At 39.8% G+C, this 27,164-nt stretch overlaps 1 protein-coding gene and 1 pseudogene across 2 annotated transcripts in view; one reads left to right on the top strand and one right to left on the bottom strand.

Annotated features, from left to right (window-relative positions):
* Positions 1-27,164, bottom strand: part of RABEP1 (rabaptin, RAB GTPase binding effector protein 1) — a 109,998-nt gene that overhangs the window by 53,259 nt on the left and 29,575 nt on the right. For both annotated transcript variants that reach the window (XM_070393708.1, XM_070393709.1), the window contains exons 2-3: positions 22,119-22,247; positions 8,996-9,199 (exon numbers count right to left, since the gene is read on the bottom strand). In XM_070393708.1, coding sequence (XP_070249809.1) covers positions 8,996-9,199; positions 22,119-22,247 — 333 coding nt within the window. The remainder of the gene's footprint in view (positions 1-8,995; positions 9,200-22,118; positions 22,248-27,164) is intronic.
* On the top strand, positions 11,511-11,593 carry LOC138995292 (U4 spliceosomal RNA; annotated as a pseudogene).

The following is a 27,164-nucleotide window of genomic DNA, read 5'->3' as shown; positions in this document are numbered from 1 at the left end:
TCTATAGATTGCTTTGGGTAGAATGGACATTTTAATGATGTTGATTCTACCAATCCATGAACACGGTATGTTCTTCCATCTGTTTATGTCTTCCTCTATCTCTTTTTTCAACATTCTGTAGTTTCCCGCATATAGGTCTTTTACCTCCTTAGTTAAGTTTATTCCTAGGTATCTTAATTTTTTTGGTGTGATAGTAAATAGGATTGCTTTTTTAGCTTCTCTTTCTGTAAGTTCACTATTGGTGTATAGAAATGCCATAGATTTCTTGGCGTTAATTTTGTATCCTGCTACATTGCCAGATTCATTTATTAAGTCTAATAATTTTTTGATGGAGTCTTTAGGGTTTTCTATGTACAGTATCATGTCATCTGTGAATAAGGACAGTTTTACTTCTTCTTTTCCAATTTGGATGCCTTTTATTTCTTCTTCTTATCTGATCACAATGGCTAGTACCTCTAGTACTATATCGAACAAGAGTGGTGAGAGTGGGCATCCCTGTCTTGTTCCTGTTCTTAGGGGAAATGGTGTTAGTTTTTGCCCATTGAGTATGATGTTGGCTGTGGGTTTGTCAAATATGGCTTTTATTATGTTGAGGTATGATCCTTCTATTTCCACCTTGCTGAGTTTTTATCAAGAAAGGGTGCTGGATTTTGTCAAATGCTTTTCTGCATCAATTGATATGACAATGTGATTTTTATCTCTCAATTTGTTTATGTGATGTATCACGTTTATTGATTTGTGGATATTGTACCATCTTTACATCCCTGGGATAAAACCTACTTGGTCATGGTGTATGATCTTTCTGATGAACTGCTGGATCCGATTTGCTAGAATTTTGTTGAGGATTTTGGCATCTATGTTCATGAGAGATACTGGCCTGTAATTCTCTTTCACTGTGTTGTCTATATCTGGTTTTGGTATTAGGGCAGTGATGGCAAACCTATGACACGCGTGTCAGAGGTGACACGCGAACTCATTTAGGGTGACATGCATCAACAGAGACAAATTGCATAATTCAAATATTTGTCTCTCAAAATGACCAGAGTTGGGCATCACTCGAGTAATATTATTACTCACATTATTCATGATCAATAATGCAATTCTAAAACCGGATGTAAACATGTACATCGGTGTTGCGTAGCAAAGATACATAGTGAAAACATCCAAGATACACTGTTCCAATATTGACATTACTATGAAAAGGTTAAGAATTGCACTATAAAGAGATTAATCTTTACTGATGACATTTTATTTTTACTCGAGTGACAGAATGCCCAATTCTGGAAACGGCCTCGTTATTGTCAACATGTGCCTCGGGTAAGCTTCCTGTGCGTTCGGGTGCATTCGGCAAACGGACGCACTTGATCGCCACATTTGTTAGGAGACAGGAGTGGGAGGGTTAGGAGAAAAAGATAAATAGTGCAACAGTGCTTGACGAGACATTCTGCGTGTCAGATAATTGATTACAGCACCATATATTTGTTGGTTATACATACTATCTTCGAATTGTTTTGCACCGGGAGTCAGTGCAACAACACTGCAAAAAGTTAATAGGTAAAAAACCTATCAACCTTTTATAAAAAACGCCGTGATTTATATTTATTTTTGCAGCCTTGTGATGGAGAATCAAAAAAATAAGAAAGCAAGATTGAATGATAAAGGAAGTGGAAGTAGCAGTAGCCGACCCTTTCAAGACATATGGACCGAGATGTACAGGATTGTCGACAGAAACAACAGATCATTGTGCATACTGTGTAATGAAATGGTAGTAAGCAGAACGTGGAATGTAAAGAGACATTTTGAAACTAATCATTGTCAGCTCTTGAAAAAAAAGTATCGATGAAAGGAAGGAATACATTTCTAGGCAGCTACACCTCTATAAAAGTCAATCAAACGCCATCATTAATTCGTAAGATGCTCTACAAACTTAACATCAGCAAGTTACTGTATTGCTCACTCCATATCTCAGCATGGAAAAGCCCTCAGTGACGGAGAATTTATTAAGGAAAGATTTCTAAGATGTGCACCAGCTCTATTTCACGATATGAAAAATAAAGATGATATTATTAAAAGAATTTCTGAGTTACCACTCAGGAGAAATACTATCAAAGACAGAATAATAGATCTTAACAAAAACATACAACATCAATTAAAAAAAGACTTAAATAGTTGTAAATATTTTTCGATTTCTCTTGATGAAATACTGATGTCACATCAAATGCTCGGTTGGCCATTATTGCTAGATATTCTGATGGTCTCACAATGAGAGAAGAGTTGATAAAGTTAGAATCAGTGCCAATAAGTAAAACAGGAAACAAAATATGTAAGGTTGTTATAAAAACATTCAATGACCTAAACATCGATATCTCTAAAACTGTGCCAGTCACAACAGATGGGGCACCAAATATGGTGGGGAAAAATGTGGGATTCCTGAAATTGTTTATGGAAGCTATTAGACATCCACTTGTACCTTTTCATTGCATTATCCATCAGGAAGTGTTGTGTGCCAAATCGGGATTCTCAGAATTCAATGATTTAATGTCAGCTGTAACAAAAATTGTGAATTTTATAGCTTCTCGACAAGCGAGAATTTTCTGCACTTTTACAGGAAGTTGATTCAACCTACAGTGGACTACTGATGTTCAATAATGTGAGATGGCTGAGTCGAGGTAAAGTACTTGAGTGATTTGTGGAGTGCTTTGAAAAAATTATGGTATTTATTGAGAAGGAGGATCTGGCAAACTTTCCTCAGATCAATGATCATAAGTGGGTCAGCAATTTGGTGTTTTTTAAAGATCTCTCTGTTCATATGAATGAACTGAACTTAAAATTACAAGGTTTTGGCAAAAGTATTGATGTTATGTTTGGATACATCAAATCTTTTGAAAGTAAACTTAAAATTTTCAAGTGAGATATTGAAACTAAACTTATAAGTATTTTCCTTGGATAAAAAAGTATTTCGAGAAGGCCACTACAACGAGTGTAATGGAGTCCATACTGATGTACCAGAATATAGTAAACTCGTTATTTGAACAGTTCAGCGAAAGATTCAACCAATTTAGAAGCCTAGAACAGACCATTAAAATAATTAAGTATCCGAATGTAGTTGTTTACAGTACTTTGAAGTTAAAGGATTTCCAATGGATGCAAATTGACGATTTAGAGATGCAACTTGCAGATTTTCAAGGTAGCGTTTGGACTCATGTGTTTGTCGACTTAAGGTCGAAACTTGAAAATCTGGAACGAAATCGTTTGAATAATGAAGAAGAGTGCAAATATGAACAAGAAATTTTGAGTGCTTGGAACAGAGTACCTGACACTTTTAGTGACATAAAAAATCTAGCAATGGCTTTGCTAACAATTTTTTCATCAACATATTTTTGTGAGACTTTGTTCTCAGCATTAAATAATATTAAAACGAACAAAAGAAACCGGCTAACAGGTGAAGTTAGTGGCGCTTGCTTGGCCTTGAAGTGCACCAAGTATGAACCTGCAATCGAAGAATTAGCAGACAAACTTCAGCACCAAAAAAGTCACTAATTTCTAGTTTTCGTACCATTTGATTATCATTGTTATTATTTTTTTTTCCTAAACGTACATTGTTTTTCTATTTTTGTTCATTTTATACATATTTTTTGGTTAATTTTTCTTTGTTAAATGGCATTTAAATATATAAAATAAATATCAAAATTATAAATTTATTTTTACTATGGTTGCAAATATTAAAAAAAAAATTATGAATATTTCTATATGTGACACGGCACCAGAGTTAAGTTAGGGTTTTTCAAAATTTTGACACGCCGAGCTCAACAGGTTCGCCATCACTGTATTAGGGTGATGCTGGCTTCATAGAATGCACTTGGAAGTGTTCCTTTCTCTTGAATATTCTGGAATAGTCTGAGGAGGATAGGTTTTAGTTCTTCCTTGAATGTTTGGTAAAACTCCCCTGTGAAGCCGTCTGGCCCCAGGTGTTTGTTTGCTAGAAGCTTTTTGATGACTGCTTCAATTTCTTCCATAGTTATCAGCCTATTCAGGTTTTTAGATTTGTCCTGATTGAGTTTTGGAAGGTTTTATTTTTCTAGGAATATGTCCATTTCCTCCAGGTTGTCTAGTTTGTTGGAATAGAGTTGTTCATAGTATTTTTTAACAATCCTTTGTGTTTCTGTGGGGTCTGTTGTTATTTCGCCTCTTTCATTTCTGATTTTGTTTATTTGGGTCCTCTCTCTTTGCTTCTTGGTTAGCCTGGTTAGAGGTTCATCAATCCTGTGTATCCTTTCAAAGAACCAGCCCTTGGTTTCATTGATCTTTTGTATTGTCTTTTTGGTCTCTATGTCATTTATTTCTGCTCTAATCTTTATTATTTTCTTCCTTCTGGATACTGTGGGCTTTTCTTATTGCTCTCTTACTAATTCTTTAAGTTGCAAGGTTAGATAATTTATTACCAGTTTTTCTTGTTTTTTGAGGTAGGCCTGTAGAGCTCTGAACTTCCCTCTCAAGACTGCTTTCATTGTATCCCATAGATTGTTGTTTTCATTGTCATTTGTTTCCAGAATTCTTTCTATTTCTTCTTTGATCTCTTTGGTGAGGGAAGCCAGTCCATCCTTGCTGCTTGACACAGTTGCTGCAGGGAAGAAACATCTGCACAGCTTATGTTTCAAGGGACCTGGCGTATATGGCATACTGTTCTTAACATGTTTGCTCCCCTTCTTAGCGCTATGTGTTTTAACCAGGGTCACCTCTCCGAGAAAGGTTGTTTCCCCAGGTGGGGATTTTTATCAGTAAAACCCCTTAACTTAGTGCCAGGCAGGTAGTTAATCACTTTAACTACGAACAATCACGCTTAAGCTACATAATCTTTACTCCCTGGAATGGAGATAAGAAACGCCCTAACCTTTGAAATAGAATAGATAGGATTAAAATCAACTGGTATAAATATAGATGTAACAAGACAATAGGACAGAACCTGGCTAGAGAGCCTAGGGAGAGAACACGGCTAAAGAACCTGGATAGAACTTGGCTGGAGATCCTGGACAGAACCTGGCTGGAGAACCTGGCTAGAACCTGGCCACAGAACCTCCCTATGATGATCACCTGAACGCTGTCTCCATGTCATTCCTTCTTCGCCGACTCTGTCCACACCTTTGGGAACCCCTGGACCTGATGGGGTTGGACTCCAACACTTTGGTAATCCAATCCAAGCATGATATTTAGCCTCCAAGTGTTTGATTTTTTTTCATTGTTTTTATTGTAGTTGATTTCTAGTTTTATGCCACTGTGATCTGAGAAGATGCTTGTTATGATTTCTATCCTCTTGAATTTGAAGAGACTTTGCCTGTGTCCTAATATGTGGTCTATCTTTGAAAATGTCCCGTGTGCACTGGAGAAAAATGTATACTTTGTAGCTTTAAGGTAAAATATTCTGAAGATGTCAATTAAGTCCCTCTGATCTAGTGAGTCATTTAGGATTGCTGTTTCTTTGCTGATTTTTTGTTTAGAGGATTTATTCAGTGGTGTCAGTGGAGTATTAACGTCCCCTACCATGACTGTATTGCTATTGATCTCTCCCTTGATATCTTCCAGAAGTTGTTTTATATATTTGGGTGCTCCTGTATTGGGTGCATATATGATTACCAAAGTTATATCTTCTTGTTGAATTGCTCTCTTTAGTATTATATAGTGGCCTTCCTTATCTCTTGTTACGGCCTTTACTTTGAGGTCTATTTTATCGATATAAGTAATGCAACCCCAACTTTTTTCTCATTTCCATTTGCCTGAAATATTTTTTTTCCATCCCTTCAACTCTCAGTCTGTGTGAATCCTTTGTTCTGAGTTGGGTCTCTTGCAGACAGCAAATATATGGTTCATGTTTTCTTACCCATTCAGCTACCCTATGTTTTTTGATTGGAGCATTTAATCCATTTATATTTACTGTTATTATTGATAAGTACTTGTTTGTTGTCATTTTTATTAATGTTTCTGTTTCTTCTGGCCTTTCTGTTTCTTATTTTTACAGCAGTCCCTTTAGCATTTCTTGCATTGCTGGCTTGGTGGTAATAAGCTCTCTTAGCCCTTTTTTTGTCTGTGAAGCTCCTGATTACACCTTCTATTTTGAATGATAGCCTTGGTGGGCATAGTAATCTTGGGTTCAGGCCCTTGCTTTGGATCACTTTGTATATTTCATTCCATTCCCTTCTGGCCTAGTGTGTTTCTGTTGAGAAATCAGTTGACATTCTAATTGGAGATCCTTTATAGGTAACTTTCTGTTTCTCTCTGGAAGCCTTTAAGATTCTTACTTTGTCGTTGGTGTTTGCTAATTTAATTATGATGTGTCTTGGTGTCAGTCTTTTGAGGTTCATCTTGTTTGGGACTCTATGTGCTTCTTGGACTTGCGTAGTTTTTTTCTTGCCAATATCAGGGAAGTTTTCTGTCATTATTTCTTCAAACAGGTTTTCTATTCCTTGCTTCTCTTCCTCTCCTTCTGGTATCCCTATTAGGCAAATGTTGTTTCATTTTGTGTTGTCCAGAGCTCCCTTAGGCTCTCCTCTGCTTTTTAAATTTTTTTTCCAGTTGCTGCTGTGTTTTTGTGTTTTTTCCTACCTTGTCTTCTAATTCACTGATGTGGTCCTCAGCCTCTTCTAGTTTACTGTTTAAGCCTTCCATTGTGTTCTTTATTGCAGTTATGCCATTCTTCATTTCCTATTGGTTCCTTTTCATGTTGGTGACATTCTCTTTCAGTTCCTTATAATTCTCATTGAGTTGTGTGTATTTGTCATCCAGCTGTTTGAGCATCCTTATAACCATTACTCTGAATTATTTCTCTGATATGTTACTAGCCTCAATTTCATTTAACCCTCTTTCTAGAGATTCCTTTTTCTTTCCTTTGGGGATTGCTTTTTTGTCTTCCCATGTTTTGCTGTAATGTTTTAATTGTAAATCCGTTTGCTTTGCTACCCAGGTTCTTTTGGGGATGGTGCTACTAGTGTGATCTCTCAAGTCTCCTGGGCTTGATAATCTAGCGTAGCTCCTTACTTGAGCTATCTGGGTTTTCTTAATATAGGCTTGTGAGCTGGAAAAGCGCAACTGTGGTGTCTAGAAGTCAGCAGCCGTGGGAGGGGGGTGTCCCAATTTTTGCTGTCTTGAGCCCTTGGTTGAAATCATGCATGCCCAGCGGGGATTCACAGTGGCACCCAGGAATCATCTGTTGGGGTGATGGGCCTCAGGAGGCCTGCGCTCTGGAAAGGTGTGAGTGTGGTGTCCAGAGTTCTGCAGTTTTGGGGTGGGCCGACTCAGCTTTTGTTGCTGCCTCCGTGGTTGGATACACACACCCCCCGTGGCGGCTCACAGGGGCACCCACAGTGCGTTTGCCAGCAGGGTGTACTGACATACTCTGAAGGGCCCTGGCACTGAAGCCACGGGATTGCGGTGTCTGTGGGCAGGTATCCCAGAAGAGGGAGTTCAGCGTTTCTACAGACCAGCAGTGCACCCCTGTTTGTATAAGTGCATGCCCAACAGGGGCTCACGGCAGCGCCCAAGGGCTGCCTGTGGAGGGGTGGGCTTGGGAGGCCTGCATGCTGGAAAAGCGTGTGCCTGTAGTGTACAGAGTTCTGCAGCTGTGGGGTGGGAAGACTCAGTTTTTATTGCTGCACCTGTGGTGGATAGGTGCATGCTCCCAGTAACGGCTCACAGGGGCACCCGCAGTTCCTTTGCCAACGCAGCGGCGCACTGAAGCACTCTGAAAGGCCCTGGCACTGAAGCCACATAATCGAGGTGTCTGTGGGCAGGTGTCCAGGATGAGTGAATTCAGAATTTCTACTGCCAGGAAAGTGCATCCCTGTTTGTGCAAGATCACACCCAGCCAGGGCTCACAGCAGCTTCCCAGAGTGCCCTATGGATAGATGGGCTCAGGGTGCCTGTTCCTTGGAAATGCGGGACTGTGGCAGTGCCTTTGCCAGAGCAGAGCTCTGACGCACTCTGAGGGGCCCTGGCACTGAGGTTGCGCAGCTGGGTTGTCTGTGGGCAGTTATTCAGGAAGAGGAAATTCAGAATTTCTACTGTGGGGCAGCATGCCCGTGTCTATACAAAACACCCAGTGGGGGAGCACAGTAGCTCCCAAAAGCTGCCTATGGAGTGGTGTGCCCTGGAAGTCTGCGCACTGGAAACACACGAATGTGGTGTCTGGAGGTCTGCTGCTGGGGAGGGAGGAAGTTGCATTTACTGCTGTGGGAGAGGTGCACCTTTGGAGGTGGAGGTCCCAGGGTCCACGGGTCTGTGGGTGGAGCAGCAGGATTTTGGCTGGAGTGACTGCCGGGTTGGAGGCAGTGTGCAAGGCCTGTCTGGGTGGTGATGCTGTTGAGTTCCTAGAAGAGGCCACTCTCCCCTTCAAGATGGCATGGGCTCCATCTGGGGAGTGCCCATAGCGGTGGTAGTCTCTCCCTGTCCAAGAGAGCCTGGTCTGCCAGCCCCCGCTGCTCCTGCCAGATTTAAATGTCCCTCACTCACTCGCACACACATCACACACTCTCCTTTCATCCCCTCACTCACTCACATCCTCTCCCTCACCTCCGTCCTGCCAGCCGCCATCTTTTTCTCTCTCCCTACTTGCCTGACTCTTATGCCGGTATGGCTCAGTTTGTTGAAGTGTCATCTCATGCACCGAAGAGTCACAGGTTTGATTTCCAGTTAGGGCACATACCCAGGTTGCAGGTTCAATCCCTAATCAGGGCATGTACAGAATCAATGTTTCTCCCTCACATCGATGTTTCTCTCTCTCTGTCTCTCCCTTCCTCTCTAAAATCAACTTATCTTTGGGTAAAATAATATATATGTACATAGATCATAGAGCCATATGCATATCATTGACTTTTCTTTCATTTTGAAAATAGTACATCTTGAAGACAGTAAAACATATAGCTACAAATGAAACTCTGAAAATGTTCTCAATCATCAGAATCAGCTATCTTAGAAAATCATAAAACAGATCAACCACTGTCTTTACCTTTCATAACAGCTTGAAGTGAAGCAACTTCTTCTCTCCACTGTCTTTTTACTTCATCTATAGCTTCTTGTTTGGTATTCTCAGAGACTGTGGCAATGGCCTTGATATTCTCCATCTCTGCTTGGGCTTCCCACAGCTGTGTTCGAAGGTGTCCCAAATCATCTTGTGCAGCTTGTAACACTGCATTTTGTCTCTTCAAATCCTCTGGAAGAAAAGTAAAACACTTTCCATTATGGAGGGGCTCACTTTTACCAGACTGGCACTGCAATGAAGAAACAAAGCATTTAAATTTATAATGTTAACATCGTAATGAATAAGTTAAGCATTAAATTGAAAAATGAAATTGAAAGTTAGAAAATAAAATCATTTTAATAAAGATTTAAGGTATGCTGGATATCAAAAATCAATTATTAACTATGTAACCAGATAAAGATTCAGGCCATAGTTTTAGAGCTAAATGATCTTACTTAATCTCTATGGCCTCCATTCCACACCTTACAAACTCCCACCTCAGAAGGCTGTTTTAATGATAAAACAATTTATTGAAAATGCTTACTAGTACAGTACCTTGCACAAGTAGACATTCAAGAAATGGTTCATAAAAGAAAGCATGGCAGTTACTAGATCCAAGTTTTTAAAGTTATAATTAATTTATCAGCACTCCCTTACCATCTATCTATTTAAAACCCTAATATGCAAATAGCCTGAATGGCAGAACAACCAAACAACCACCAGGGGGCGCACACGGAACATGGCGGGCATCGGCTGCAGGCGGCAGAGTGTGGAACATGGCGGGTGGCAGCCGTGGTGGGATGGTGGAGAGCGGGGGCACCCGACCAAGGCGGGGCGCCAGTTGCTGTCATTGGGGCGAGCTTGTGGTGGTTACTGAAAATTCTTTGCTCCTGTGCGCTGCAGTCCGGCCTGGTGCTCACACCTGCTGCTGGCGCTGGCCCTACTCACACCCGCTGCCAGCCCCGATCGCTTAGCACCAGTCCCAATCACTCTGCACCGTCAGCGGGTACAAGCGGCGACTGCTGGCCCCAATCACCCCTGAGGGATTCTCCACCTCCCCCTGCTCCTGAGGGGCGACGTGGGCAGCAGCTGACACTTGCACCCACTGCCAGCGCCAGCCCTGCTTGCACTCGCTGATGGTGCTGGCCCCAATCGTTCCACACCATCAGTGGGTGCGAGAGAGGCTGGCGCCATCAGTGTGTGGGAGCAGCAGGAGCAGGGCTGCCGACAAACAGGGGACCAGGCCACAGCAGGAGGGGCTGGGTAGGGGCGTGGAGATGGGCCAAGACCCGCCCTTGTGCCCACCGCATCCTCGTAGCCCACAGTTCCTTTCAAGGTGCACGAATTAGTGCACTGGGCCCCTAGTCTCTTAAATATTAAGTTGATCTGATGTGCCTACTACATGATTTAAGCCTAGGTAAGACATGTTTGGCTAAACTGTCTTCCAAAAAAGAGGAACCTACCAACAGTATATAGGGGTGTTTCTTTTTCCCATACCCTTACCAATAACCACTATTTCCCATTTTCTAAAATTCTTGCCAACATCATAAGTAGAATATGGTAATAGTTTTAATGTATACTTCCCTATTGAGAGAGAGAGGTTGAGTATCTTTTCATACAATTACTAATGACAGTATTTCCTCTTTGGTGATATCCTTTACTGTTTCTCTAATAAATTATTTTTCTTCTAATTTCAAAGAGAATTTTATATATACTGGATATTAACTCTATCTTCTCTTACAAAACTTTCCCAGCCAACTTCTTTTTCTTATCTATTGACATCTAAAAGTTATGAGACATTTATGCAAAAAAACAGTTCATCTTTTTAAAACCATCAATTTCCTTTACAGAGCACACTAACTAAGCCAAATAGCCATAAAGACAATTTGATTTAAGATCTAACTCTACTGCTAACCAGATGTATGATTTTAAGGGACTCACAACCCTTTAAGCCAGGATAGGCAACACTCTTCTGTATAAAGTTATAAGCACTGTACTTGAAAATCAAATAGATATTATCAATTAAAGAACTTTTAAAAAGTGAAGATATTCATGATTATCAAACAATCAGAAGAATTAACAATCTGGTTCTAAATAATGGGGGTTGGGGGAACCTAGTCATGCTAATTTTAAGTAAAGTCATTTAAAAAATCTTTAGTCTCTTAACATCAGTTTCACATCACTTTGTTCCCACTATTAAAATATTTTGAAACACTAGCCAAACACAATTATAACATTAATTGAAGAAAGTAATTATCTAAAGTATCTTGAAGAAAAAACGGGTATCCAGCCCTCGCCGGGTGTGGCTCAGTTGGTTAGTGTCATCCTATGCACTGGAAGGTTGTGGTTTGGATTCCTGGTCAGGGCACATACCTAGGTTGCAGGTTCCATTCCCAGTCAGGGAACACAGGGGAGGCAACTGATTGATGTATCTCTCACACCAATTGTTTCTCTCTCTCTCTCCCCCTTCCTCTGTCTCTAAAATAAATTTATTTAAAAAAAATAGTTTGAGCAGTGGCAGTATCACAGCCAATGAGGTTTATCCCAGGCATGATTATTGCTAATTGAAAAAAATAAAAACAAAATAAAATAGAAAGAAAAACAGATATCTAAGAAATTATGGTAGGTATGTGACCAGGAATGACTCAAAAAAAAAACTGAATAAAGGCATAAACACATGAAACCACAAAAATCTATGTATCTACTCTATATTCTAAAGGTTAAATTGTTTCATAAGATGTGAAATAAAAGAAAAATCATTATTTCTGAAGTACTTTATTCATTTCTGAGAACTACAATTTTGTCAAGGTTAAAGTTTATGTACTTAACACCTCCTCATGTTAATTACCCCTGCAACTTTTTTAATCCTCACCCGAGGATATTTTTCCATTGATTTTTAGAGAGAGTGGAAGAGAGAGGCAAAGACAGAGAGAAACATTGATGTGAGAGAAACATATCAGTTGGTTCCCTCCTGCACACCCCTGACAAGGCCTGGGCTGGGGAGGAGCCTGCAAGAGAGGTATGTGCCCTTGATCAGAATCCAATCCGGATCCTTCGAACCGCAGGCCAATGGTCTATCCACTGAGGCAAACCGGCTAAGGCGTCAGCTGTTAATCTTATTGAGGTTCCCTTATAAAGTTGTTTTTTTTCGGCTCCTTTTATATTTTCATCTTTGGGTTTCAACATTTTTACTATAATGTGCCTGTATGTGGATCTCTCTGCATATCTAAAAGCTTCCTAAGTTCAATGTATTTCTTAAATGTGTAAGTTACTGCTTTTCATCAAATTGGGAAATTTTCAGCCATTTATCTCAAATATTTTTTCTATATTTTTCTTACCTCTCATTCTGGCATTCCCATTACATCTATGTTAGCACACTTAATGATATCCCACACTTCTATGAGGCTCTGTTCATTTTTCTATTGTCTTCCTGTTCTTCAGACTGAATAATCTTCAGTGACCTAATCTTCCAGTTAACCAATTCTTTCTTCTGCTAGCTCAAATTTACTGTTGAACCCCTACAGTGAAATTTTTTACTTTATTATTAGATTTTTCAAATCCAGAATTTCCATTTGGTTGTTACAATTTCTCTTTATTGATATTCTCTATTTGATGAAACATTGTCACTCCTAACTTCTTTCAGGATGGATTTCTTCAGTTCTTTAAACATACTTATGACTTGAAGTCTTTACCCTCACAGACACTGCATGTTTTTTTCCCTTTGTATAGGTCAGTTTCCTATTTATTTCATATCTATTAAATATGTTTATGAAAATAAGATTTTTGATAATATATTGCAGCAACTCTAGTACTGGTTCATCACCACCCCTTTCCTGGCTTGTTATTGTTGTCTGCTACTTATTTTTTTAGTGGTTGTCTAGGCTATTTTAGTAAAATCTACTTCTCCCCCTTTCCCCACCTCAGTGTGTAGCCTCTGATGTTGCTCCTCAGAAGGTACAGCCTTGGGCACATGCAGTCACTCTAGGACAGCGGTTCTCAACCTTCCTAATGCCACGACCCTTTAATACAGTTCCTCATGTTGTGGTGACCCCCAACCATAAAATTATTTTCATTGCTACTTCATAACTGTAATTTTGCTACTGTTATGAATCGTAATGTAAATATCTGATATGCAGGATGTATTTTCATTGTTACAAATTGAACATAATCAAAGCATAGTGAATAATCACAAAAACAGTATGTAATTATATATGTGTTTTCCGATGGTCTTTGGCGACCCCTGTGAAAGGGTCGTTCAACCCCCAAAGGATCGCAACCCACAGGTTGAGAACCGCTGCTCTAGGATGAGTTTTTATAGGGATCCCTTTTGAGTGTCTCTTTCACTAACTACATCCATTTGTAACCCCCCACTTAAATGCTGGTGCTCTTCTGAGTGACATATCTGCTCTAACAACAGGGCACTTAAGTTGGGGAGATGGAGTGGCAGCCTCTGGTCTTCTGGGGTTGCTTCTGCCAGCATGGAACCTCCACCCTACAAACAAGCCAGGGGTGATTATGCTGCACCCAAAGTAGAGCCTCCGTCCTAGTAGAGCAGGGGCTGATGGAAAAAGGACCTCCTAGCCACACTCAACTGAAGCTTTACCTGTACATCTGGTGGGGGGAGAAATAGAGGGAGGATGATTCTGGAGCCTTCAACTGTGAACTGGGGAAAGAGAGATCTGTGTTCCTGCCATCATCTCCCTAAAATAGTTCCCAATACACCAAGCTGGGAGCAGTGAGGGAGGGAGTGGTTCATGGATCAAATGCCAGTCTCTCTGTTTTTACCAATATTTAGCAGATTTTCCTGAAGAAATGTATCATTTGCTGTATGCTTTAGGACCACTCTAAAGACTTCAAACGGATGTTTTAAAAAATAATTTTCACTGGTTTTCCTGGGAAGTGGGCCTATGAAGTGCCTCACATTACCATGCTAGATATGAAACTCTCAAACTTATGATTTACATATTTCAGTATGTATCTCTAAAAGGACTATGTTATAAAAATAAGGATAAAATCTACCACCTTACGCCGAAACCGGTTTGGCTCAGTGGATAGAGCGTCGGCCTGCGGACTGAAGGGTCCCAGGTTCGATTCCGGTCAAGGGCATGTACCTGGGTTGCGGGCACGTCCCCAGTAGGAGATGTGCAGGAGGCAGCTGGTCGATGTTTCTCTCTCATCGATGTTTCTAACTCTCTATCTCTCTCCCTTCCTCTCTGTAAAAAATCAATAAAATATATTTAAAAAAAAAAAAAAAATCTACCACCTTAACCGTTTTGGATTTTTTTTGGCTAATCCTCACCCAGGGATATTTTTCCATTGCTTTTAGATAGAGTGGGAAGGAAGGAGGGAGGGAGCTTCAACCCATGTACCAAGAGGTTACTGGTTCAATTCCCAGTCAGGGCACATGCCTGGGTTGCAGGCTCGATCCCCAGTAGGGGGTGTGCAGGAGGCAGCTGATCAATGATATTTCTCTCTCATCAATGTTTCTATCTCTCCCTCGCCATTCCTCTCTCTCTAAAATCAATAAAATAAAACTAAATAAAATATGCTGAGTCTTCCTTTGAGATGAATATATAGTAGTCAGCCTTAACTGCAGGAGATACATTCTAAGATCCACAGTGGATGCCTGAAACCATAGATAGTACCAAACCCTATATTTACTATTTTGTCCTATACATACTAGTGCATACCTTTTCATTTAAAGGAAGCACTTTATGGCTTCTCTTTGGCATATCTGAATTGCCAGCATCACTATTCTTGCACATTAGGGCCATTATTAAGTCAAATATGGGTTACTTGAACACAAGCATTGTGATACCTTGGCAGTTGATAACCAAGATGGCTACTAAGTAACTAATGGGCAAGTAGCACATATAGCATGGATATATTGGGCAAAGGGATGAAACACATCCTGGGAGGGATGGAGCAGTATAGTGCAAAATTTCATCACACCACACAGAAAAGTATACAATTTAAAACATCCATTTTTTATTTCTGGAATTTTCTATCAAATATTTCTGGACCGCAGCTGACTTCAGGTAACTAAAACTGTGGAAAGTGAAATTGTGGATATAGAAGAACTACTGTTTTTTTAAAAAGGCACATTTTTGGTTTCTTGGGTATAGAGTTTCTCATCAGAGATCAAGCTTTTTAAAATTCTATTGCTCAAAGCTATTATATCTTTACCTATTATATTGCTTGATCTAGCAATTGCTATAATGTTAAATGTCTATGTGTACATTTATTCATTTCTCCTTAGTTCTATCACCTTTTGTTTTACATGATGTATCATGGCTATTCTGTAAGGTGTATAAAAGTTCATAATTATTACATTTTCTTGGTAGACAATTTCTTTCATTATAAGAACCTTCTATATACCTTCAATGTTTTCTGTCATTAAGCCCCAATCTTGTTATTATTGCCTCATTTGCTTTACTTTCTTCTCTAAAAAAAAAAAAGTGAAGCAGGAAATCTTTTGGTTTAGTTTTTTATAGTCAGATTTATCAGTTTCTATGATTAGTATTGTTTCTTATATCCTATATATTCACCCTATGTTTACTTTTTAAAAAAAATATATTTTATTGATTTTTTTACAGAGAGGAAGGGAGAGGGATAGAGAGTTAGAAACACCGATGAGAGAGAAACATTGACCAGCTGCCTCCTGCACACTCCCCACTGGGGATGTGCCCGCAACCAAGGCACATGCCCTTGACTGGAATTGAACCTGGGACCCTTGAGTCTGCAGGCTGACGGTCTATCTACTAAGCCAAACTGGTTAGGGCATCTATGTTTACTTTTTTTCATGTAAATGTTATCTTTAATAGTTCTTTTGGTGATTCATGTGGATAATAAATGCTCCTAGTTTTTCTATGCCTGAAATACCTATTTTGCTCTCACTCTTGAACAATTCTGCTGCATATAAAATTTCAGATTGACAATTATTTTTTCTCTACACTTTGAAAATCTTATTTCATTGTCTCCTGGTGTCTATTTTGTTTGTGTGGTCTCTCCTGCCAGCAAATTGCTTCCTCTCTCTGGTAACTTTCAACATTTTATTTTCATTCTTGATGATCTACAGTTTAAAATGTGTCAAAGTTTGAATTTATTGTTATTTTCCCTGCTCAGTATTTATGTTGAGGATTCACTTTTTTTCTTAGTGCTTGAAAACATCTCAGTGATTATCTCCTCAAATATTCTCTACGATTCCCTTAATTCTCTGCTCTGGAAACTTCTTTAAGATGTGTGCTCGAAATTCAATTCATCCTCTATTTCAATTGCTCTTCAATATTTCTGTCTCACTGACATAGAATACTCCTTGGTACTGTTTTCTAATTTACTAAAATCTTGTCTACAATTTAAACCATCTATTTACCTTATTTCAATTTATTTGTGTTAACAAGATTTCTAATGGTTTTTAATATTTAATATCTATTTTTAATATTAAAATACTTTAAAGAATATGCGAGCTTATGGCATCTGAATCACAAATATTTACGTAAACCTAGCTTTTAACTCTTGAAACTCTAATTAGTTAGCATCAGAGCTTTATATAAATTATGAGCATGTACAAAAATCCTTTTGAAACACACTAAAAATTTCACTGTCTTCTGGTGATTAACAGGAGCTCTGTATCTACTATTTTCCTTCATACTGGGAACTCTATGGTCACAACTTGTTTGCTATCTCGTGCAATAGGCTCTTACTCATTGCCCAAATCTGAGATTTCTAAAACATAAACACTGCTGCAGTGCCAAAGCTTTGCATTGAAGTTGGTTAAAGGGAAAAGCTAAATCAAATACTTTTTTCAAAAGCTAAACACTTTTATCCCAGATTAATGAAAAAGTAACAAAACTTTCTAAAATATTTATAACACTTCCCGTTGAAGTTGTGGGAAAATGGGTACTAAGGTAGGAACAGAGAGTAACAGGATTCAAAAGGTATTCTCTTCTTAGCCTTCCTCATTACCATTTGCACTTATATTTCAGCTCTTCTCTAAATAAGTGAAAGCACCAAAGCAATAGCTGTTCCTATTGGAAAAAAATACCAGTGTTTGGACTTCTGGGGTTACCTTGACCTGGTTTGCTGAAAGATAAAACAGACAAAGACTGCTGAACACATCGAAATAATAGCTTATACTGTTATCTCCTGTGACAATTATAAAAGACTAGGTTTACACTTCACAGTATCTATACTAATAAAAGGGTAATATGCTAATTAGACCAGGTCGACTAGACATCTTCCGGTCATCCGGTCCTCCTTCCAGACAAAGCAACAGTGGCAGGGGCCGAGGAAGAGGCAGTTAGGGGCGATCAGGTTGTCAGGGGAGGGCGGTTAGGGGCGACCAGGCAGGCAGGCAGAGGGGTTAGGGGCCATCAGGCCAGCAGGGGAGTGCAGTTAGGGGCGATCAGGCAGGCAGGCAGGCAGGCAGAGTGGTTAGGGGCGATCAGGTGAACGGTTAGGAGCCAGCGGTCCTGGATTGCGAGAGGGATGTCCGAGGGATCCCAGATTAGAGAGGGTGCAGGCCAGGCAGAGGGACCGCCCCCCCCCCCCTCCTGTGCACAATTTTCATGCTCCGGGCCTCTAGTATGTAATAATGTAAGTTGCTGCTTTAGAAGACATCTTTTTTTTTTTTAAATATATTTTATTGATTTTTTTACAGAGAGGAAGGGAGAGAGATAGAGAGCTAGAAACATCGATGATAGAGAAACATCGATCAGCTGCCTCCTGCACATCTCCCACTGGGGATGTGCCCGCAACCCAGGTACATGCCCTTGACCGGAATCGAACCTGGGACCTTTCAGTCCGCAGGCCGACGCTCTATCCACTGAGCCAAACCGGTTTCGGCTAGAAGACATCTTCAAATTTGATTTTTATTCTAATAAAGGCAAATAGCTGAGACAAAAACGAAATCAACATTTACCTTTTACATACTATGCATTTTCTTTAGAAACTAGACCAAAGCTCTCAAAAAGTTTCACATTATTCCTTTTGAAATTTTATAAAAAGTTACCTCAACTGTTCATTATTGGCCAGCTTAAGCTCATTGGAAACTTCAAATAGTAAAGATACAATAGTACACATACAGATTTACTGGGTCTAGGTATATTCAAAGCAACTTTAACACACCAAGCATGTTTTTTGAATGAACACACATTACAAGTGGTTTAGATCAGTAAATGATAATGCATTTCAGAAATGAGAGGTTCTTGATCATCTTCATTTCTCCAGAATTTTATAGAAAAGTCAATTTTATAAATTACAAAGAAAAAAATAACAAAAGGGAAATCCTAACACTTTTACTTAGGGATAGAAAAAAAGAGAAAGCAAATTAACAAATTTTGGACAAGGTTAACTTGAATCCGGATCAAGCTACAGAACTACGGGTGTGAGAGGTGAAGGAAAAATAAGATGTCAATAGCCAGTATCATAGTGAATCTGAATTGGTCATCAGAGGAAATACTGCCATGACCTTATACATACGTACACATTAAAGGTATTACAGGTTATCCTAACAAGAACATACTATTGCACAGAGTTTAAAGTGGTGTCTCATCAATTCAAGGTTAAAACAAATTTTAAAAGGGAAAGATTAACAAATTCAAATGAACATGAAGAATTGGACAGAATTTATTTCTCATGACATTTAATATATATTCAATTTAGTATATACTCAAACAATGATGACACTGTGCAAAATGTATTATCTACCCCAGCAGGCTATACTTTCTGAAAAGATAAAAACTGTATCTCATTCATCCCAACCTCCACAGTATCTTACAGATTGCCAGCATGCCTAAACAGGAATACCAGCTTTCCCACCTCCTTGTTAGCCTATGAAGGAACAAAATAAAACAGCAGCAGCCCTCCTGTGAGCCAGGAGGAAAAAAAATCCCCAACCCATACTCGAGTCAGTAAGCATTTCCAAGCCAGGGCTGAATTCTGTGAAGCCTAAGAACAGTGGCTTTCACACTTCTTTGATCACAACTCATAGCAAGAAATATATTTTATATCACAACTCTATCCATATACATATATATGTAACTAAAACAAAACATTTTGTGCAACCATACTTACTTAACCTCATCAAATATAATATGCTTTTATTTTCCATTTTATTCTTATTTTTAAAAACTGCTGGTCACACCCCCTCAATTTTGTTACTCATCAATGGCTTACAATCTGTAGTCTGAATTCCATCACTTTAGGGCAGTAGTTTTCAAAGTGCCCATGTACCTCTGGGGATATACAAAGATTTTCCAGGGGATTCATAGGCACATGATGTTTTAAAGGAATCCACTTCTAGATCCTCAAATTTCATAAATATTCTTTCCTAAAACAGAGGGGTGTTTAAATGTAGATCCTCCTTGCCCACTACCATTTTCTTAACACCTTTTTCCCACTTAACAAAAGAAAGGCTTTTTATCCATCTTAAATTTTACTATGGTTCACTGCCCTGTTGCATAAAAACTCTGTGATACCAAACCAGAGAAACAATTTAAAATACTAATGTCAGTACTAAAAATGTGGACGACTAATAACTGAGTAACACATCTTTTGGCAGGTCAGGTGACAAACTCTGCTTTCAACAAAACTAAAGGAAGACTTAATTGAGTTGCCAACCAATAAAATAAAAATATTTTTGAAGCTAGAACACTTTGTGATTTAACATATAATGCAGAAAGTTAAATGAATGGAATAATAATTGCTATTTTAAAAAATACTTCTATTTCTATCTACTTATTTATGAGACCAAAGGTTCTAAGCACTTATATCTAAAATAAACAAAAACCCGAATCTTATTTTTCTCTAGAATTAATATTCACCCAGAACTTAATGACCTAATTAGGAGGGGGATCCAATATATTTCATAAGACCTGCATTTCCAATAATTTTTACAACTTAAACTTTTTAAAACTGTTTTTTGTTTTTGTTTTTTAGTGAAGAAAGAAGGAAAAAAGAGAGAAAGAAAAACACTGATGTGAAAGAGAACACCAGTTGCCTGGCACCCGCCCTGACCAGGAATTAACCCACAATCTTCAGGTGCACTGGATGATGCTCCAACAAACTAAGCCACACCAGACAGGGCTAATTTTTACATTTTAACACTTGGAGTGGGGGAAACGAGTTAAGTCGGCTCGCGTGAATTGCGCGTACTCCGCGGGAGCCGTCCTAACTCGGTTCATAGATTTGCGGTGGAGTGCGGGAAACGTGTAAACTCGGGCCGATTGTAACTGCGTATTACCAAATATTTGTTTGTTTGCCGTTCACAAAGATACCTACCTGCGTATGCGAACCGTTTCATACCCATTGGGGTAATAGGTATCATAAAAATCCCTGATTTTGCGCGGGAAACCTAAATAATTGCCCGCGCCAGCTTATATTTTGGCGGGAAATTCACCCCACACCGGAGTGTTAATAATTCTTTTTTAAAATATATTTTTATTGATTTCACAAAGGGAGAGGGAGAGAGAGATAGAAACATCAATTATGAGAGAGAATCACTGATTGGCTGTCTCCTGCACACCTCCTAACTGATTGAGCCCTAAACCTGGGCAAGTGCCGTGACATTATGGTTCATAGGTCAATGCTCAACCACTGAGCCACACTGGCCGGTCAATAATTCTTATTTTAAATGTGTAAAATATTTAGGGCATGTGTACTTTTAATAACTATTAATAACTGAATACAGAAGAAATTTACATATTATTTTTGTTATAGAGAAGTCTGATCAAATTTTCCATTTTAATTTAATTTATTGATTTTAGAGAGGGAGGGAGAGAAACATCGATTTGTTTCTCCACTTATTTATGTATTCACTAGAGGCCTGATGCACGAAATTTGTGCAAGAGTAGGCCTTCCTTTCCCTGGTTGCCAGCACTGGCTTCCCTCTGGCATGAGGGACCGGGGCTTCCCTCGCAGAGGGAGGCCCCGCCCACCCGCCACAGGCAGCCGGTTGGTGGCTTGGGCCTCCCTCTGTGGGGTGATCATGGGTCGATGGCTGGGCCCCTGACCAATCACATCGCACCAACCTTGGCTAGCCTGGCACAGGTGGGTGTCATAGCATGGTCCAGGATGGCCGTTCCGCTGTTTGGTCGATTTGCATATTACGCTTTTATTATATAGGATGGTGATGGGTATTAAATCACTATGATTGATTCCACTTGATATGTTTAAATGCATGAAGTTTTAATTTAAATTGTCAGTATTGACATGATAAAATTAAAAAATATGTGAAGGATGTAAATTCTAAGTAAATTTAAAAATTGGATGATTACTAGTCTAGAGCAGTGGTTCTCAAACTGTGTCCTTGGACTAGCAATACTGCAGTCACCTATGAGCTTATTAGAAATGCAAATTCTCAGGCCCCATCCCAACATACCATGTACTTAACAAACTCTCTAGGTGATTTTTATCCACATTGATGTTTGATAGCCACTGGTCTAGAAGGCTGTGAAAAACCTAGCCATATTTTCCTAGGTCAGTACCCAAAATGTAAACCCTTCCCCTTATCCTTCAGATTAGGTCCCTCATGATATGCTCTCATGTATCTGCTCTCACGTATCTGCCTTTTTTAAAACAACTCACACAATTACTTAATATCTATTTCCTCACTAGAGTTCAAGTTCTATGAGTTAAAGAACCATGTGACTCTTGCTCCTTCTGTATACCAAGCACCTGACAATGCCTGCCTCATAGTAGGCATTAAATAAATATTTATTAATAAATAACTGAACAATTGTTGGATAAATTTCATGAACTATCAGTTTTAATATAACATGGCTAAGGCTATTATTAGAATGCCAACAGTCCTGGTTGGTCTGGGGATATCTCTCAGGTGTTCAGAGCACCAAAAGTCCTGTGTCCCAGAACTATATAGTCCACTATATTAAATATCATCATTAAGGTTAAAAGACAAGGAAAAATCTCAATAATGCATTTTTCACCTTGTTTTTCAATTCCATTCTTAATCCTTACCTCTAAATAGACTTTTATTATACAATATAAGTACAAATAAAATCAAGGTTTATTCAGCGACAACATTGTAGTACCAAGAAACCTGGCATTTTAAGACAGTCTTAGTATGAGGTTAGGGTTAGACTTAAAAACTTACCCTCTTTAGCCAAATATAACTCTTTAAATTTTGCTCTTTTTTGATTAAATTCTTGTTCAAGCTGCTGCTGTGCACGTAAAAATTCTGCATTAATTTTTTCCAATTCTGCTACCCGTTGCTGAAGAGAAACTGGAAAAAAAATATACTAGTTAACATGTAAAAACTTTCATTTTTAAAAATTGTTACAAGAATTAGTATTATAACTGGACATTTCTATAATGAAACAAGTAGTCAAGCTTCTTCCAAAGATCCAATCTCAGAAGTCCTAATTTTAAAAATAAGAAACTTCTATTAGACTTAATATACACACTGTGAATAAATCATGTAAAGTGAAACAGCCTATATATGGAAAATCACATATGGCAAATTTCCCAACACAGTCCCTTTGTGTAACTGACAGAATGTCAGTCCACTTCTGGAATTGTTAAATATTAAATATTAAATAATTTGGGCTAGGAGCATTTGAGATCTTGCTCCCCAGCATGTGTCGTCAGTTTGGCTCCAATAACCTCTCATAAAAATCAAAAATAAATAAATTGGGGTTATTTATCCAACAAATGACCCCACTACCAATCTTGCTAGCTCCTGCTTCTTTCAAGTGTTTCAAGCAAAACCTAACAGGTTCCCTGATTAGGATAGCCATACTATCCTGAACCATTCTTCCAATTTCAAGATGATTCATTACCATTATACGGAAATCATAATAAAAAATTCTTTCATATAGAAAGGATACAGAACTGTACATTGTGTATGAACTCTCAATTGCTGGGAGAATATCTGGTGTTTAGATTAATGTTGACTGTGATGTGGCAGGGACTGAGACACATTTTTACCTTAGGGGCTTTACAATTTGGCCACAACTGATCAAATGCCTATCCTGACCAAACCCAGAGGCTCTTCTGGTTCAAGGAAGGGATGGGAAATTCAAGAGTCCAATTCTTGACCTCCTCCTCTGCCCAAACAGCAGCCCAGCCACAAAGCTATGACCCTAATCTCTCCAGGGGATACCTATCAGTACTAACACCACTGCCTAATTACCTAGGCCAGCAGAGATCCCAGTTCCCTACTACAAGCAACCTTAGATAATGACTTGCCTATAATTTTAACCATGATCTGAGATTCTGAAGGTCCTCCCTCCCTCAATTCATTATTAATTTAATTGAGAGCTAATTTTATAGTACATAGAAAAAAACTGAAAATGCATTAATTATTTATCTATTAGTATTAGAATGTCTAATTAATTTCTTCCATGTGTTTTTCAAAGTTCTCTACAACTCCTTTGATCATAAATAATGAACTAAAACTAATATCTAATATTTTTCATTCGCATGACATCTTCAGACTAGGCTCACTACAGATCTGATAGTGTTGATGATATTCATGGCAGAAAGAGGAAATAACTATGACCTTGAGTTCCATGTTATTAAAGGTAAGGAGTCATTTTGTGGAGCAAATATTAGGGTCTTTAGGTCCAAGCAAAGAATGGCATCTGGTCATTTGAATGTTTGATAACCTTTGGAGAAATGGAGGAATGGAGAATCCATGGGAAAATGTGCAGTTATCTCATATTTATCACTGGAAATCATAAAGGAAACTTGGTCTCTCTGATATTTATTTCTCTTTTATTTTTATTGTCAAATTCCAATTGTTGAATAAAGTTTTCCACTTAACACTTTAATATTAGTGGTAGCTATTGATTATTGCATGAGGTCGAGAAGGGCTCTAATCCTATTTCTACCAAAATACACACACACAAAATACCCATACCTTTCAACATAATATTTAGGAACTAAGGCTAATGAATCAATTAAAAACTAAAATTCAGCCTTTAAAATTGCAGGCAAGATTAAGGGTGTTTTCACTACTCCCAACCCTGTCCTGGCTCTGACTTTTATTATACAATATAAGTACAAATATATTTCACAGTTCATATGAAATCCACATCCACAGCTCTGGCTGCCTCTCTCCAGACTTCAGGACAGTTTTTTCAATTCCAAGAATCATGGATCCCTTTGAGGATAGAGCAAGTAACTCCCTTATTCTCATTTTTTAAAAGCTAAAAGCATTTTCATTTACTTCAAGTACTTCTAACAACTCTACGATATAAAAAAGGGCCAGAACTACTGCTTTTTACAAGAATACCTCTATTGCTATATCTAGAAAAATCAATTCACCTTGCATAAGACAGCAGTAAAGTTTACAAACAGGCATATTCTAATGCATTAGCAACCAACTACAAATCAAACTGAAAATAGCTCTAATCACACAAAATGCTGACTTATTTTTCTAACATGGTAACTATTAAGCAGTTCATAATAATTAGCTAATAACTTATGTAAAAAGTACTTATCCTGGCATATACAAAAAATTTGTTAGCTATAACTATTAAACTAGTAATATTTATTTAATGAATAAAGGAAAAAAGCAGAGTGATCAACTGAGCTTGTACATAGCCACAAAAGACCAGAAGTCAATTTCCAACCTCATGATTCTGACTCAGTTCCATGCTTCCACTTCCTATTACCATGTATTTTCAAAGTATCATGGACAAATTAATCAGTGTTAATGTTAACTAATTAGTGTTAATATTATGCTTTCCATAACTTAGCAGCTAAGAGCTGTTAGTATACCAGTCTTAGTTAAACATTCCACACATTCCTTTTTTATTGTTACCTTTGAGTAGTATATTGTTACCTTTGAGAGGGAAACTATCTTATGCACTTTTTCCAATGGGAAAAATGAATGATAAAATGGTAATATATATGTATTTATCAACAACTGAATTTATAAAAACAAACAGAATAGAAAAAGACTCATAGAGAGCATTTTGACAGTTGCCAGATGGAAGGGGGACAGGGTTAGGAGAAAAAGATGAAGAGATTAAGAAGTACAAATTGGTAGTTACAGAATAGTCATGAGGGTGTAAGGTACAGCATAGGGAATATAGTCAATCTACACTAATAAAAGAGAAACATGGTAATTAGCGTATGACCGCTACCCTTCCCATTGGCTAATCAGCATATCCTTATGCAAATTAACTGTCAGCCAAGATGGTGGCCGGCAGCCAGGCAGCTGGAAGCAAACATGAGGCTTGCTTGCTCCAGTGACTGCAGACTCCAACGTTCCCTCCTGACTTGCCGGCCTCTGAGCTACAACTCTAAGAAACTATGTTGCAAATATAGAAGCTAAACAATACTCCAGAAATCAGCTTTCAGCCAGCTGGGATCTCAGAGCTAGAATTATACATTGTTTCGATTATAGAACGCTCAGCAGCGGAAGCCTCAGAGCTAGAGCCAGAGCTAAAGCTGGCCCAGAATAAAAAAAAAAAAAAAAAAAAAAAAGGAGTGGTTGGGAGCTTCAGTCAATTGCCAGCCTGAAAGCAGCCCTCAGCTCCTCACCCAGACTGGCCAGGCACCCCAGTGGGGACCCCCACCCTGATCCAGGACACCCTTCAGGGCAAACCAGCCGGCCCCCAGGCCTCTATCCTATATAGTAAAAGGGTAATATGCCTCCCAGCACCAGGATTAGTGGAGCCGCGAGGCCTCCTGGCACCGGATCAGCGTGACAGGGGGCAGCACCCAAACCCCCTGATCGCCCTGCGGCTCTGTGTGTGACAGGGTGCGGCGCCCCAACCGCCCCCCCCCACACACAGGCCCTGCTCTGTGTGTGACAGGGTAGAGCCATAACCTCCCCATTCGCCCTGCCCTGAGTGTGAGAGTGGCGGCGCCCCAAACCCCTGATCGGCCCTGCTCTGTGGGTGATACAGGGTGGTGCCCCAACCCCCCCCACACGGGCCCTGCTCTGTGTGTGATGGGGTAGAGCCATAACCTCCCCATTGGCCCTGCCCTGAGTGTGACAGTGGTGGCGCCCCAACCCCCTGATCCGCCCTGCTGTGTGTGTGACAGGGGGCGGTGCCCTAACTCTCCTATCGGCCCTACTCTGTGAGTGACAGGGGGGAGCTCCTCAACCCCCTGATGGGCCCTGCTGTGTGTGTGACAGGGGGGAGCTCCTCAACCCCCTGATGGGCCCTGCTCTGTGCATGATAGGGGGGAGCTCCCCAACCCCCTGATTGGCCCTGCTCTGTGCGTGACAGGGTATGGAGCCCCTACCCCCTGATGGGCCCTGCTCTGTGCGTGACAGGGGGCAGCGCCCCAACCCCCTGATTGGCCCTGCAGGGTACGACGCCCCAACCCCACTGATGGGCCCTGCTCTGTGCGTGACAGGGGGTGGCGCCGCAACCTCCCCATCGACCCTGCCTTGAGTGTGACAGGGAGCGGTGCCCCAACCCCCCAATCGGCCCTACCCTGAGCATGACTGAGGGTGGCATCGGAACCTCCCGATCTGCCCTGCTCTGTGCATGACAGGGGGCGGCGCCCCAACTCCCCAATTGGCCCTGCTCTGAGCCCGACCAGGGGCTGCACCTAGGGATTGGGCCTGCCCTCTGCCACCCAGGAGCAGGCCTAAGCCAGCAGGTCGTTATCTCCTGAGGGGTCCCAGACTGCGAGAGGGCACAGGCCGGGCTGAGGGGCCCCTCCTTCCCCCGAGTGCACAAATTTTTGTGCACCGGGCCTCTAGTAATATTATAATAACGGTGTCAGACGAGTACTAGATTTATCAGGTTGATCACTTAGTAAGTTATATAAATGTCTAATCACTGGGTTGTACACCTGAAACTAATATAATATAGTATGTCAACTGTAATTGAAAAATAAAAATTATTTGAATTTTTAACGGTCTGGCCCTAGTCGGTTTGGCTTAGTGGATAGAGCATTAGCCTGCGGATGGAAGGGTTCCAGGTTCAATTCTGGTCAAGGGCACATACCTTGGTTGCAGGCTCCTCCCCAGCCAGGGCCCTGGTTGGGGTGTGTGCAGGAGGCAACCCAACCAATTAATATGTTTCTCTCACATCAATATTCCTGTCTGTCTTTCCCTCTCTCTTCCACTCTCTCTGAAAATCAATGGAAAAATATCCTCAGGTGAGGATTAAAAAAAGTCTCAAATAGTTGCCAAACAAGGGTAACTTCAGAAATAAGCCAACTATACTAG

Source organism: Myotis yumanensis, unplaced genomic scaffold (genome assembly GCF_028538775.1).
Source record: "Myotis yumanensis isolate MYYU_CA2020_CCGP unplaced genomic scaffold, mMyoYum1.0.hap1 SCAF_16, whole genome shotgun sequence".
Lineage (NCBI taxonomy): Eukaryota > Metazoa > Chordata > Mammalia > Chiroptera > Vespertilionidae > Myotis > Myotis yumanensis.
Note: the sequence above shows the minus strand (reverse complement) of the source record. Positions and strands in the feature narration are given on the sequence as shown.